This window comes from Thermobia domestica, chromosome 2 (assembly GCF_964235325.1).
Source record: "Thermobia domestica chromosome 2, izTheDome1.hap1.1, whole genome shotgun sequence".
In the NCBI taxonomy this organism is placed as follows: domain Eukaryota; kingdom Metazoa; phylum Arthropoda; class Insecta; order Zygentoma; family Lepismatidae; genus Thermobia; species Thermobia domestica.
Genome location: NC_137455.1, coordinates 134,018,107 through 134,031,413, shown reverse-complemented (window position 1 = coordinate 134,031,413; position 13,307 = coordinate 134,018,107). Strand labels below are relative to the sequence as shown.

General features: G+C 37.3%; 1 protein-coding gene across 2 annotated transcripts in view; it reads left to right on the top strand.

The window, feature by feature from the left end:
- The window catches only part of LOC145675590 (glycine receptor subunit alpha-2-like), a 133,891-nt gene that overhangs the window by 47,130 nt on the left and 73,454 nt on the right, over window positions 1-13,307 (top strand). For both annotated transcript variants that reach the window (XM_081746120.1, XM_081746129.1), the window contains exon 3: window positions 3,668-3,732. In XM_081746120.1, coding sequence (XP_081602246.1) covers window positions 3,668-3,732 — 65 coding nt within the window. The remainder of the gene's footprint in view (window positions 1-3,667; window positions 3,733-13,307) is intronic.

Sequence of the window (13,307 nt, the reverse complement as noted above, 5' to 3'; positions counted from 1 at the left end):
TTTGTGTCTTTCCAAAATATACAGAGCGTCCACAAAATGACTTTATATAACCTAGTGACGGTTATAAATTTATGACAATATTTAGAACCAAAATAGGGAAGGAAGCTACACCGAGACGAACCCCTGTATAAGTCGAAACGAGACCGAGACCAAGTTTTATAGTCTGTGATCTAAAACACAGACTAATAAAATCTTTATTTATTTCATTTCAATTATTTTAAAGCAGAGTAGATAGTTAAAATCGCTAATGGAAAGGCACAACACTGGCGAGACAAACGATTCCTGTATTTTCATATAACTGATGTATGTATGTATGTGTATTTTTTGTTTTCTTTTAGGCCTATTCTTTTGAAAATAAAAGATAAGCAGGTATGCCAACTCTGTGTACTTGATAGGTATTCAAAGACATTTCCATCTTATCGTTTGTTTGGGTCACTTGGCACTTCCACCTTCAACTTTGTTTTACACAAGCTTTTCCAGTATCAACAGATTCGATACCAATACATTTCACATTATTTCCAATCATCGAGGTCTCACACTCTTAACCGAGCCTCTAGCATTCAATAGCGGCGAATGCGGAAAGGAATTCCCAAATTGAAGGCCCACCATTGAGATAAAAAAAAAAAAAAAAATCCAACGAAGTTTCTAATACTTATGGCACTGGATGTATAAAATTTGACATTTATTGCGTATACATAGTTAGAAACGATAAGAAATTATGTTATCCGACAAAATTTTGTACGGTTGGCAGGCCGTAGCCAGCCAGAACTAGGAGGGGCTGGGCTGAAGTTAGGGGGGCCCGATCCAACCAAATGATAGTATCACCATATTATAGTTCTTTGCAAGCCTACTGTAAAACTTTTAGGGGCCAGCAAAAATTTAGGGACCCCCCATGGATACGGGCCTGACGTTGGCAGCTCCGTTGACTATGTGATTTGTTTTGTTTAGCCTGTTTTTCTTTCTTCCCATCTTTGTAGCATGGAAAAATCTCGTTCAATTTGCGTCGGTTCAGACTGCTTATGCATATACTGTATATACTAAATCTATGTTCTGAACAATCGTATACTAAATCTATGTTCTGAACAATCATTCTCGCTGGGACAAATTATTACAGTTAAATTTAGACGACGAGTTTTCATAGAACTGACACTACTGAAGTAATAAATTTATATTGAACACAAACAATGAGGTTTAGTCTAAGAATATCTTGAGCACAGAGTACTCCGCTCTATTCGTTTCCTTGTACTTTTGTGCTGTTGTAATCTAGCTAAAGATTATGGCAGCCAGCTAATAGAACGAAGTTTAGAAGCTGGTTGCGTCATTCGACTGAATTGGATATAAACTCACAAAAGACCGACTCCTGAGTGTCCTGACGCTCTCAAACGGACAACAATGAGACAATTGTTGGAGTGGTATGGGTTGAACTCCAGAGCTTCACCACCGAAGAAAGAGGTACGCATTTCTAATATTTCATCTTGTGAGTCTATGAGGACTATGAAATAGATTTCCTAGAATTAAAAGGGCATCAGACTCAGGACTCGAGAGGCATTCGTTGGGATACTCAAAATTAAAAAAAAAAAAAAAAAAAAAAAAAAAAAAAAAAAATTGCCAAATTCCAACCAGAACTGCAGGGAGCTGACTATTACATGAGTAAACATTGATACTTATAATTATTAGCAGCCCTATTTACGTTGCAATCAGAATATGTCTGTGGATTGGCTGTTACACGTAGAATAAGAATTTTGCATTCAAATATTTTATTCCTGCACATACCTTGAGACAGAGTGGCATAACCGTTAAACTTTTTCTAAACCTACGTTAGCACTGAGAAATTATGCCTACGTTTATAGCCTAATCATTATACTATTAGACACCATTTTTAATCACTTTAGACAGTAGACAGTACAACAATTTTGGAAAGGACAACAATATATACCAAAGGATCCATTACTTGGCTCGAGATTTATCAAGGCTAATGATTTCCTTTAAAATATATCTCCAATCTCATTAAACATGATATTTTTGATGGAATTCCAGAAACATTTTGATAAGGAAATGACACATATAAATTTTTTGAGAGCTGAATCTCCATTATATAGAATATTAGTATGTCGACTTAGTTAAGACACTGTTAAAAGTAACAACTAAAAGCTTCCAATGTACGAATTCTTGTTAGTAAAGAACTTATTTTACTATGTTATCCTCAATATCTTAAAAGATTTGTAACGAACCTACATAAATTTTACTGCTTAGACAATAATGATAAAATAAAGATGTGTGAAAGCAAGAAAGAAAATGAATTAAGAAATAAGCATAGCGCTTCCTTCATTATCTTTTATAGTTCCACTGCTGCCCGCACTGAATAAATTTTGTATAGGATCGACCTTATGTTTTCTTTTCGTATTACAGTTTGGAGTTTAAGATAACTTGAAAAATTGAAACAAAAAAGCATCAATTAAATTTACAACAAAAATATATTAAAATATGCCAATATTTGTAAGATGAACGAGATCTCCTTTAGTGATCACGAGACGAACAACACAATAGAAAATTAGCGCAAAATTTTATTGTAAGATTTGATTTACTATAATATTTCACTAAGGCTAGAACCTGGACTATTTAGCCACTTGGGCAAGAAGGATCGTATAAACTATAATAATTCCAGTTAAAGAATAAAGTAAAATAAGAGGAAACGATAAACTATAAGTTGATGTTATTTTTACGTTTTAAATTTGACACACTTCGACACCGAAACGGAGACAAAGTCTGCAAATCAAGATGAAACAGATACGGCCATTTAAACTCACAGGAGCCCATCTGTAAATCGATACGAGGCCAAAGCTGTATTAAATTTCGTCTTGATATTATCCCTATCCCTACTGAAATGTACATAGGTCGCTCATAAATGGAAAATTGGCACCTTAAATATAGTTTCAACAAAATCCTTGTTTATTTCTTTCCACCTGGTTCCTCGGTATCTAAAATACTTTAATTTTGTCTTATTCTTCTAGAAGAAAATGTCAACGAGACGCTTCTCGTTGAAAAAAAAAGTCTTGAAAGTTATGTCTCGCCTCCGAAAGTGTATGCTTTCTTGCAAGGGTCCATTTCTTCTTATACAGTACCTCGACAAGAAAATTTCCCCCCACCTCATCTCTTAGGCAACGCCATTCTTTGTTTTAATTTCTGGTGACAGTTCTGTATCTATTCTATCAGACTAATTCCGAAAAAAAGAAATACCAGATGAAATCCATAATCCTTAGATTTCAAGGGCTCCATAATTCTTGTAATAATAATAATAATAATAATAATAACAATAATAATAATAATAATAATAATAATAATAATAATAATAATAATAATAATAATAATAAATAATCGCTTTGGTTGCTTGTACTGTAAGGTTTGGTAATTCCAAGCTTGTTTGAATATACAATCTTGCACATTTTATAATTTATAAATAAATTTTCAAGCAGGAAGACAACTTCTTAATTCGCATTTGTTCTAACTTCATTCGTATTGAAAACTAATCGTCTACGAATGCAAATGTTTCATTACACATTTCTTTATCTTAAACTAGGAGTACTTTTTTTTTAAAAAAATCTTATTTCTAAGGATTTTTTAAATGATAATACGATTAACAAATATATATTTTTTCTTATCTTTTCAGAACCCACGATAGTCAATGTTTCTCTGACAATTTCTCAGATCTCATTTGTCACATTAAATGCTATGGTAAGTTTTAATAGAAGTCATTGATGCATTAGTGTATAGGGACAAAGATTATAAGTAACAATATTATTATTCTTTAAAGTATAGTACTAGTAGAGGGTGCCACGTATTGTATCTACCAATTGCAGTTGGCAACCCTGGCTAAATACGAGTACGAGTGCTGCGCATGAATACATTGCTGAATAGAATCAGGCAATTAGTATGCTATGGAGCAGTATAGTATGTGCAGACGAATTGCGACGGTGGAAGCATTTACCCGAACTGGTTCTGTCATGCAGGCCCAGCGGTGGAACACGTTGATGCTAGTGGTCTACTACTGCCACGCTTAATTGCATACATAAAGAGCATGCCGGCGACCGTTCGGTCTCTTTAATTGACGTGTTCCGCCAAGCAAGGCACCCCGCCCGTACTTGCTCGATACTGAACTCGTATCCACGTGCACGTAGTGCACCGCCAGGATTTGACCCCTAATCCTGACTCGCCTAATCGATATAACCCCCATTCTCTGAGGGACTGGGATGCGCCCACTGCACCGCCAGACCGAAGTCCTGAGTGCCTACTAGTTAACTTAGTGGTGGCAGATTTCTAGCGAGCCAGTCCTACCATGCTCTGCAGGCATGGCACCCGAGCGTTATAAGGCAAGCTCACCTCCCGCCCATGGTCACCGTTACCCAGATTCCTGGGATTGGCTCCCATGAGCTACCGAATCTCACGATATGACCACAGCCCGGCAAAGTCCAACCCAAATCCGGGGCTCCAGGCAATGCCCGAGGGGACTTGTTCAATTCCGGCCCTGCTTACCTCTATCGTTCAACTGGCAACCGCCTTCGTGAGTAGAGGTACCACGTACACGTCGAGACACTCCCGTATCTCATCCCGGACCCAATGGTACATGTTAAATCACCATTTGAGTTTGGTGCCGGCCCATATCCTACAGAGTTTCCTCCGTTCCGCGGGATCAGAGCCGTTACCCAAATTCCTGGAATTGGCCACTTCCCTACCTCCGTTCAGTCCCTCGGCAGGCAGGAATGCGACTCTCCCCTCCTGGTAGGGTCTCAGCGGTTGAACAATGATAATTGCCATGTGCCTGTACTCGAGGGGCACAGTATTCCCAAGTGGGTGAGGCAGTGGATGACCACTAGTAGTGTCGTGAGCCGGTAGTCACGAGGGCGAGGTAGAAGTGTGCGAACGTGTGAGAAGTTGGAACGAGTACGTGTAATCACTTGAACGCTGTCCTAGACATTGAGTATGGCAACATAAACATTACACCTGTCACGACATTCATTGACAGCTTACTCAGAAGTTCCATCCGTATAAACTGTAGGTGGTTCAAGAGTTGAGAGACATTAACAGGAAAAACAGATTAGCCAACTGCACTGACGTTCTTGCAATGATTAACCGAAAACAACTATTTCTCCAATAACTGCTGATGTCGAATGAAGCAAACTTTTTCATAACTGGATATATTAATAAGCAAAACTTCCGGTATTGGTCTCAGTCATTTTATAAAAAGCCTCAGAAGTTGTAATATGATGTGCTGTTGGCCTGTGTGGGATTGTTGGTCTTTATTTTTTTGAGGATGACACCGGAAGTGTAGCAACTGCGAATCTCTACCACTACCTCATAATGCAGATTTTAATCATTCTGCAATTGCAGGCAAAAGTGTTGTTGAATACCATTTAGTTTCAGCAGGATGGTGCAACGGCACACACAGCACGCCACAGTATGGCTGTTCTCCGACAAACGTTTCAAACGGTGTGATGTTCAGCTTTTTCGATTCGCACACATGGTGAAAGAGTGTTACAACTAAAAAAATGGAATTTTGAGTTATCATCGCTCAAAAAAGAATAGAGAGAGAAGAGAGCTAAACCTATTGGTATTTTTGCACAAACGTAACTAAAAAATATTAACCCCTAACTAACTAACTAACTCTATGGCCTATGGAACCCGGAAGTTCAGTGCCGCGTTCACAAAAGCTCTCCACTGACTTCTATCCTTAGCTAATTGCATCCAGTTTCTACTTTGTATACCTATCTCTGCGAGATCCATCTTAATATTATCCTCCCATCTGCGCCTAGGTCTTCCTAATGGTCGTTTTCCTCTGGGTCTACCACTCAAGACTTTGAAAGCGTTTCTACTTTCTTCCATTCTAGCTACATGACCTGCCCACCTAAGCCTCCTAGACTTGACGACCCTAACAATGTTGGGTAAACCGTATAAACTATGTAGTTCCTCGTTATGAAGCTTCCGCCATTCCCCATTCTCGCTCCTCTTGGGTCCGAGTATTCTTCTCAGGATCCTGTTCTCAAATACTTTCAGTCTATGTTCTTCCCTCAGAGAAAGCGACCATGTTTCGCAACCATACAGAACAACGGGCATGATTATCGATTTATATATATTAAGCTTCAAATTCCTCGACAGAATTCGCGACGACAAGAGATTTTGAACCGAGTAGTAACACGAATTCCCTGCTTTTAGTCGACATTTAATTTCTTCGTGAATATGATTTTCGTCTGTTAATATTGATCCTAAATATTTGAAAGTATCCACTTTATCAAAAGCATTATTTAATATTTTAACGCCTCCACAATTTGCCGTATTACGGTCCCGACGCACTTCCATGTATTTAGTTTTCTCTGCATTTACTTCTAAACCCATGTCCCTGCAAGCGTTTAATAAGATCTCTGCATTTATTTCTACTGTTCTCCTATCCTCCCCTATTAAATTTACATCATCAGCATATGCCATAACCTGGTGAATGCCGTTCAACTCTAGGCCCTGGTTGCTATCTTTGATTTTCCTTATGGCGTATTCCAGCACAAAGTTAAATAATAATGGCGACAACGCATCTCCTTGTTTCAGGCCATTTTCGACGTGGAAGCTCGTGGACAAAAACCCCTAGATGGCACAAATACCAGTATTTCAGGGAATGATTTGAATAGAATAACATACTTTAAAAGTCATGTTCCCACAAATGTGTATTTTTGACTTGTAACAGTCTTCCACCGGGTATGCGATATGACATGGACATCCCGTTCCCCAGATTTAACAGCATCGGATTACTTTCTCTAGGGTATTATGAAGGAAATAATTTTTACCAATCTTTTGTAGACAATTGGAAAAATTAAGACTGGCATTCCCCATGAAATCAGTACAATTCCGCAGGATATGTTCAAGCATGTTACGGAAGCTTCCCGCGTTGCTTTCAACAGTAGCGTAGCGTGGTATTCTGAAATGGGGATGCCAAAGTTAGTCACTTGTGCGATACAATACTACTGCAATCAGCAATACATAGCTATTCCGAGGGGAAATATAAGTATAACAATTCAGGAGGTCAGACAACCCTAATTGCGGACCTAGTAGGGCATACAGAAGCAAATGCGTGGATTACGTTAGAAACCAATAAACAATTGTCTCAGCTCCTTCTTACCACTACCGTTATGACGAGAAAACGGCCTCACTGTTGTATAAGCATTGTTTGCAGTATAGTTCTCTTTATTTCTTTCTTATGGGCAGCTTTTTTCTCTGCAAAACATACTCAATTTCGTTCTTTCTCTTTTTAAATGTTGTCCCTAGAAATTTGTCATCTTGGGTCCGGACCTCAGACGCCCGTTCGTGAATATGAGCTTGAGTGTATTTATTATTTGAAGATGCAAATAGAAAGCACTTAAAACAACTCTGGGGGCCTGTTTCTGTGTCTATTTCGTTGTCAGATATCCAGATACTGAAGGGGCAAATCTTTGCAAGGAGCGGGGGATGCTGGCTCTCTTGGCCTACCAGATCGCTGACTGTGATTCTACAGAATGCTTTATATTTATGCTTGTGTGTATGAATCCCCTCAGAGTTCCTGGCTACGCCACTGGGCGAACTATTTATTTATGATGAAAATTAATAGTTTGCCTTTATTACGAGTACAATTATGATGTATTTAATTATGATTCCAACATAACTACTTTTATACTATCATTCACATAACCGACATACTCCAAAAAGGCGTTGAACTAACCATTTCTGTTTTGTTCTATTACCTTGACGTTAGCGCTCGTACGTTCTGTACAGAAAATGTAACTTAGTTCAAAATAGATAGAGTTGGTAATAGTTGCGAATTCGCTAGCTTATATCTAAAGCAAATGTGGGGTTGAAAACAATGAGGAGAAGTAAGAAAGCAAGTAGTTGGGCATGCGCATTCGACAGAAAGCAGACGAAAACTCCGATGCTTGCAGTAGTCCTGGAAGCCCAAGAAACATAGCACACGACAAGAGGAAAGACAGAAAATGAGTATCTGAAATGAAATGAAATGAAATCTTTAAGTTTTACGTCCCACGGTTATGCCGGTTAGGCTAAAGGAGACGGTGATAATGAGAGATGAGTGAAATGGTGGAATGAAGAAAGTGGGAGGAAACGGGAGAACCCCGAGAAAACCCACGAGCACGGTGTTTGTCCACCACAAAGTTCACTTGGCGGGGGCTGGGATCGAACCCGGGACCCCAAGCACCAGAGGTGAACGCTCTACCACTGAGTCACCGCGCCCCCAAAATGAGTATCTGAGTGATGCGCATGCGTAGGTTCCGCTTGTTAAAGCAAGACGTGAGACTGCACCCAGAAGATTGCAGTGGAAATAATTGTGATAATTACAAGCAAACAATTCATATATAACGAAAGACGTACACTTTCTTATTAACAGGAGATGGTGGGCATACCGGCGTTTCCTTATGTTACGCCGCTGGCTTTCAGTACTGAATCCAGGCAAACATGGGACATTTGGAGGAAGTTATTTCCAAGGTGTAGTGAGATCTGTCAATACGTATTACATACTGCAGTGCATTCTGCACTTGTATTGTATGACAGTATTAAATTACTACTTTACCATGTTTCAATTATTATTTGAATTTGGTAGATACAATAATCACCATCCTGTACTATATCTACCAGAATATTGTGAGGACTATTTATATCTACCTGATATGTATACCAGAATATTTTTACCTAACAGATATAGATAGAATGAACTTATGAGAGTAGAGATGACTGTGGCAAGATGTTGAAGTAGAAAATGAAGTACGCTAGGATGATAAAGGGTTTAGTATTTTTTGGGATGAGTTTGAAAAGTTATATCTGAGATAACGAAAAGAAAGGCTACAGGGATATGTACCAATCGAATTCAACAGAATATGGGAGACAGGCGCAAGAAAGAATTGTTCCAACTCAATAATGAAATATATGGAACAGGAGAATGGCCAAAAGACTTTCTGATGACGGTCATGATACCGATGGCTAAGAAGACGAATCAAGAGAGATGTGAAGATTGTATTAGTCTCATATTGTGAAGATTGCATTATCTCATGCAGCAAAAATTTTGCACAGAATTCTAAACAGAAGGTTGTGGGGAAGAACAAATGAAAAAGCTGAAGAGGGACAGTTCAGGTTCAGAAGAGATAAGGGCACAAGAGATCCAATTGAATTACTAAGGATGATCGGTGAATGGTTTATGGAAAAAAGAAAGAGTATTATGTTATTTTATTCACTTAGAAAAGGCATGGATTGAAATGGAAAGATCCAAGACTGATAAGAAACTTACATATGAACCAACAAGTACGTATTAGAATAGGGAGAGGAAATGACAGAGGAAAGTGCAATAGGAAGAGGAATTTGACAGGGATGCTGTCTCTTGCTAACAATATTTAATATCGATCTAGAAGAGATAGTGAAAAAGAGTCTGTATAATCAAGAAGGCATTTTAGTAAGAGGAAGAAGAATTAGGCTATACAGTACGTAGATGATATGGCGCTTGTGGCAGAGTCTGAAGAGAAAATAAATAAGATGTTAGAAAACTTGAGGAAGGTCTGTGAAGAATATAGGATGGAAATAAATGTTAGAAACACAAAAGTCATGGTGATCATAACGAAGCGGTCAATGTCAAATATAGAAGTAGGAGGAGAGAAAACAGAACAAGTGATTAGTTTTTGATGTGTGGCAATATTACTAGTGATGGTATGAAATACGAACGTGAAATAAAAGCAAGGATAGTAATGGCGAAAGAAGTCTTTAGGAGAAAAACAGTCTATTTTGTGGGTCCTTGAATAAAGAGTTAGGAAAAGGACTCAAAATGCTTCGTGTGGAGTATTATACTATAAGGAGCAGAATCATGAACATTACGCAAAAATGATGAGAAACGATTGGAAGCCTTGGTGTGGAGAAGAATGGAGAGAATTGGCTGTGTCGAGGGAAAACGAATATGAAGGTGTTGGAAAGAGTGGACGAGAAAAGAACAATTTTATATATTACTAGCATCGATTACCCGCTTTGCTGGATTAAAATGAAAATTTTAAATGCACAACTCATTATCTCATGTGTTTCATACACGTGAAATATGTTCTTTTTGACATGGATTTAAACGAAGTATCTCAGCGACCCTGAAAACTGAACTCGTCACTAATATCGGTCATTTTCGATCATTTTTATATATCTCTTTCCCCAAGAAACGGAGCTGAATTTGAATTTAAATGTGATTGGAAGTGTCACTGTTCATCTCAGCGACCCAGAAAACTATGGATTCGACACTAATATTGGTCACTTTCAATCACTTTTATATATCTGCCCCACCCCCAAGTTGGGGGCACGAGATCGGTAGTGTCATTGTTAATCTCAGCTACCCCGAAAACTAGGGATTCGACACTACTGTGGGTCATTTTTGATTATATATATCCTCCCTAAGTTCCGTGACTGAATTTGATTTGAACGAAATCGGAAGTGTCACTGTTCATCTCGGCGACCCCGGAAACTATAGATTCGACACTATATATATCAGGCATGCAAATAAGCAACAAAATTTTACTATCCCAAGAAAAAAGCTACTAGCCTACTTCCCACTATAGACATCATTTACTTACCTTCGGTATGATATTAAATACTCGCCCGCACCGATAAATCATTTGCCCTTGGCGAGTGGTTATTTACATCCCTGATACACACACATACACACACACACACACACACACACACACATATATATATATATATATATATATATATATATATATATATATATATATATAACTCGTTCCCCTCTGACTGAATTTGATTTGAACGAAATCGGAAGTGTCACTGTTCATCTCGGCGACCCCGGAAACTATAGATTCGACACTATATATATCAGGCATGCAAATAAGCAACAAAATTTTACTATCCCAAGAAAAAAGCTACTAGCCTACTTCCCACTATAGACATCATTTACTTACTTTCGGTATGATATTAAATACTCGCCCGCACCGATAAATCATTTGCCCTTGGCGAGTGGTTATTTACATCCCTGATACACACACACACACACACACACACATATATATATATATATATATATATATATATATATATATATATATATATATATATATATATATATATATATATATATATATATATAACTCGTTCCCCTCTCCTACGTTGCAGCGTCAAAGTGAAATGATAAAAACCATCCCAGGCTCGAACCTCATCTATATTGAAACTTTGATCAAGATCAGTCGGATGGTTCAAGAGTTGTTAGGTTTTATTTATTATATATATATATATATATATCACCCCCCCTTAATTTCTGCTGTCAAAGTGAAATGTTAAAAAATAACTTTCCACGCTCGAACCTAATCTATGTTGAAAATTTGATCAAGATCGAAAAAAAAATGAAATCTTTAAGTTTTACGTCCCACGGTTATGCCGGTTAGGCTAAAGGAGACGGATTGATCAAGATCGATCGGACAGTTCAAGAGTTGTTAAGTTTATATATATATATATATATATATATATATATATATATATATATATATATATATATATATATATATATATATATATATATATATATATAACCCTTCCCTAAGTTCTACCATCAAAGTGAAATGATAAAAACTTTCCAGGCTCGAACCTCATCTATGTTGAAAATTTGATCAAGATCGGTAGAGTGGTTGAAGAGCTTAAGAGTCACAAACATTGTCACTTTCAATTTTATAATATAAATTAAGTAGAGGAAGAGAAACTGTTTGGAACATTGGCTAAGAAGGAACTGTATCCTGAGAGACGTGCTAGAGAGTATGCTGATAGGAAAGAGAGGGAGGGGGCGAAGGGGACTACAATTAATGGACGATATCTCATCAGAAAGTTATACACGTGAAGACGAAAAGGCTAGCTGTAGACGTGGAGCATGGAAGCTTCTCATTTGCGGCAATTAACCTCCCAATAATGGCACAATAACTATGATCATGATGTATTACATGATAGGAATGACAATATTACTTTTTCTACCTACTGGACTTATCGCGCACATCTGCGTCAGCCTTTCTTCAGAGACCTAGCCGATATTGGTATTGGTTAAGAATGGTCGATCATTTTTTTTTTTAAAAAAATGGCAATTTTATTGTTAAAATGAGTGAGTCGATATAAAAGTGGACTATTTAGACTGTTCATTGATATTAACTCCTGCCCAATGTAGGAAACCAGTAGCTATTTTATGTTTACAAATGTAATGTTACTAGTATCATACCATAACAGAAACTATAGTAAGGTGTTCGTTGCGCTATTTTCATTTGTGTGTATATAGTAGATAATAGGATCATTTCCAAGAGACACCAACTTGCACATATTATCAATCTGTACGCTATTATTTGGGCATGCGTCAGGATAATAATAGCCCAAAACGTCTTAGAGAATCATCTAAAGCGAGAAAAGTCAATGCAAAATTAGATCGGACTATTTTTAACCTGCTCCCGATATTTCTGTACATTAAATTCTGAAGTTAACATTTACTCCTATCATTGCCTTGGGCATACAAGCACTACAAGAGACATAAATCGTGTATATTGTCAACACGGTAACTCACAGTATCTTCCCACAGATATTCGCTTTTCTTTCTTATGATAATATTCCAGTGTTCCCACAAATTAGAAAGTCAGGATTTTTTTGGTAGTCATGGAAATGGATCCTTGGTCATGGAAAAGTCATGGGATTACTCTGAAAAAATTAAGTTGAAAAAAAACTGGAAAATATTTTTTCTTGATTGTTGTAGAATTTTCTTTTAATTCATAGAAGTGCATCTGTTAAGGATTCTTTTTTAAAGAAAAATGTACATTTCTATATTTGCATTCTTAGTTAATATCAGCATTCTCATGTGATGAAATTATTTTTTTTTTCTGTGAAGATTGGGAGCCTTCGTTCTTTAAAGCACAGTGTGTGGTTGGTGGGTGCTTAAGCTCTTCAGAGGAGATTGAGAGCTCTTCTGTGTTTGTTCTATTTATTCTGTGTCTATTGCTTTCTTTTATTTAGTCTTGGTGTATACACGTGTATATACCTAAAAAATAATTAGGATGATCATATTCATCAACCATTTCTCAAACACCATATTCATAAATGTTTGTTAAGAAATATGATTCATCTCAGCGAATTATTTGTAGTTATTCTTTATATATGAGTATCTCTATATAACCACGTATATTTGATTGTGCATGTCTGGATTTCTCTCAGATTATCTTCAACATTTCTTCTCCTTCAGGTTCAAGTTTGATTGAATTAATTTACATTAGTCCAACAAC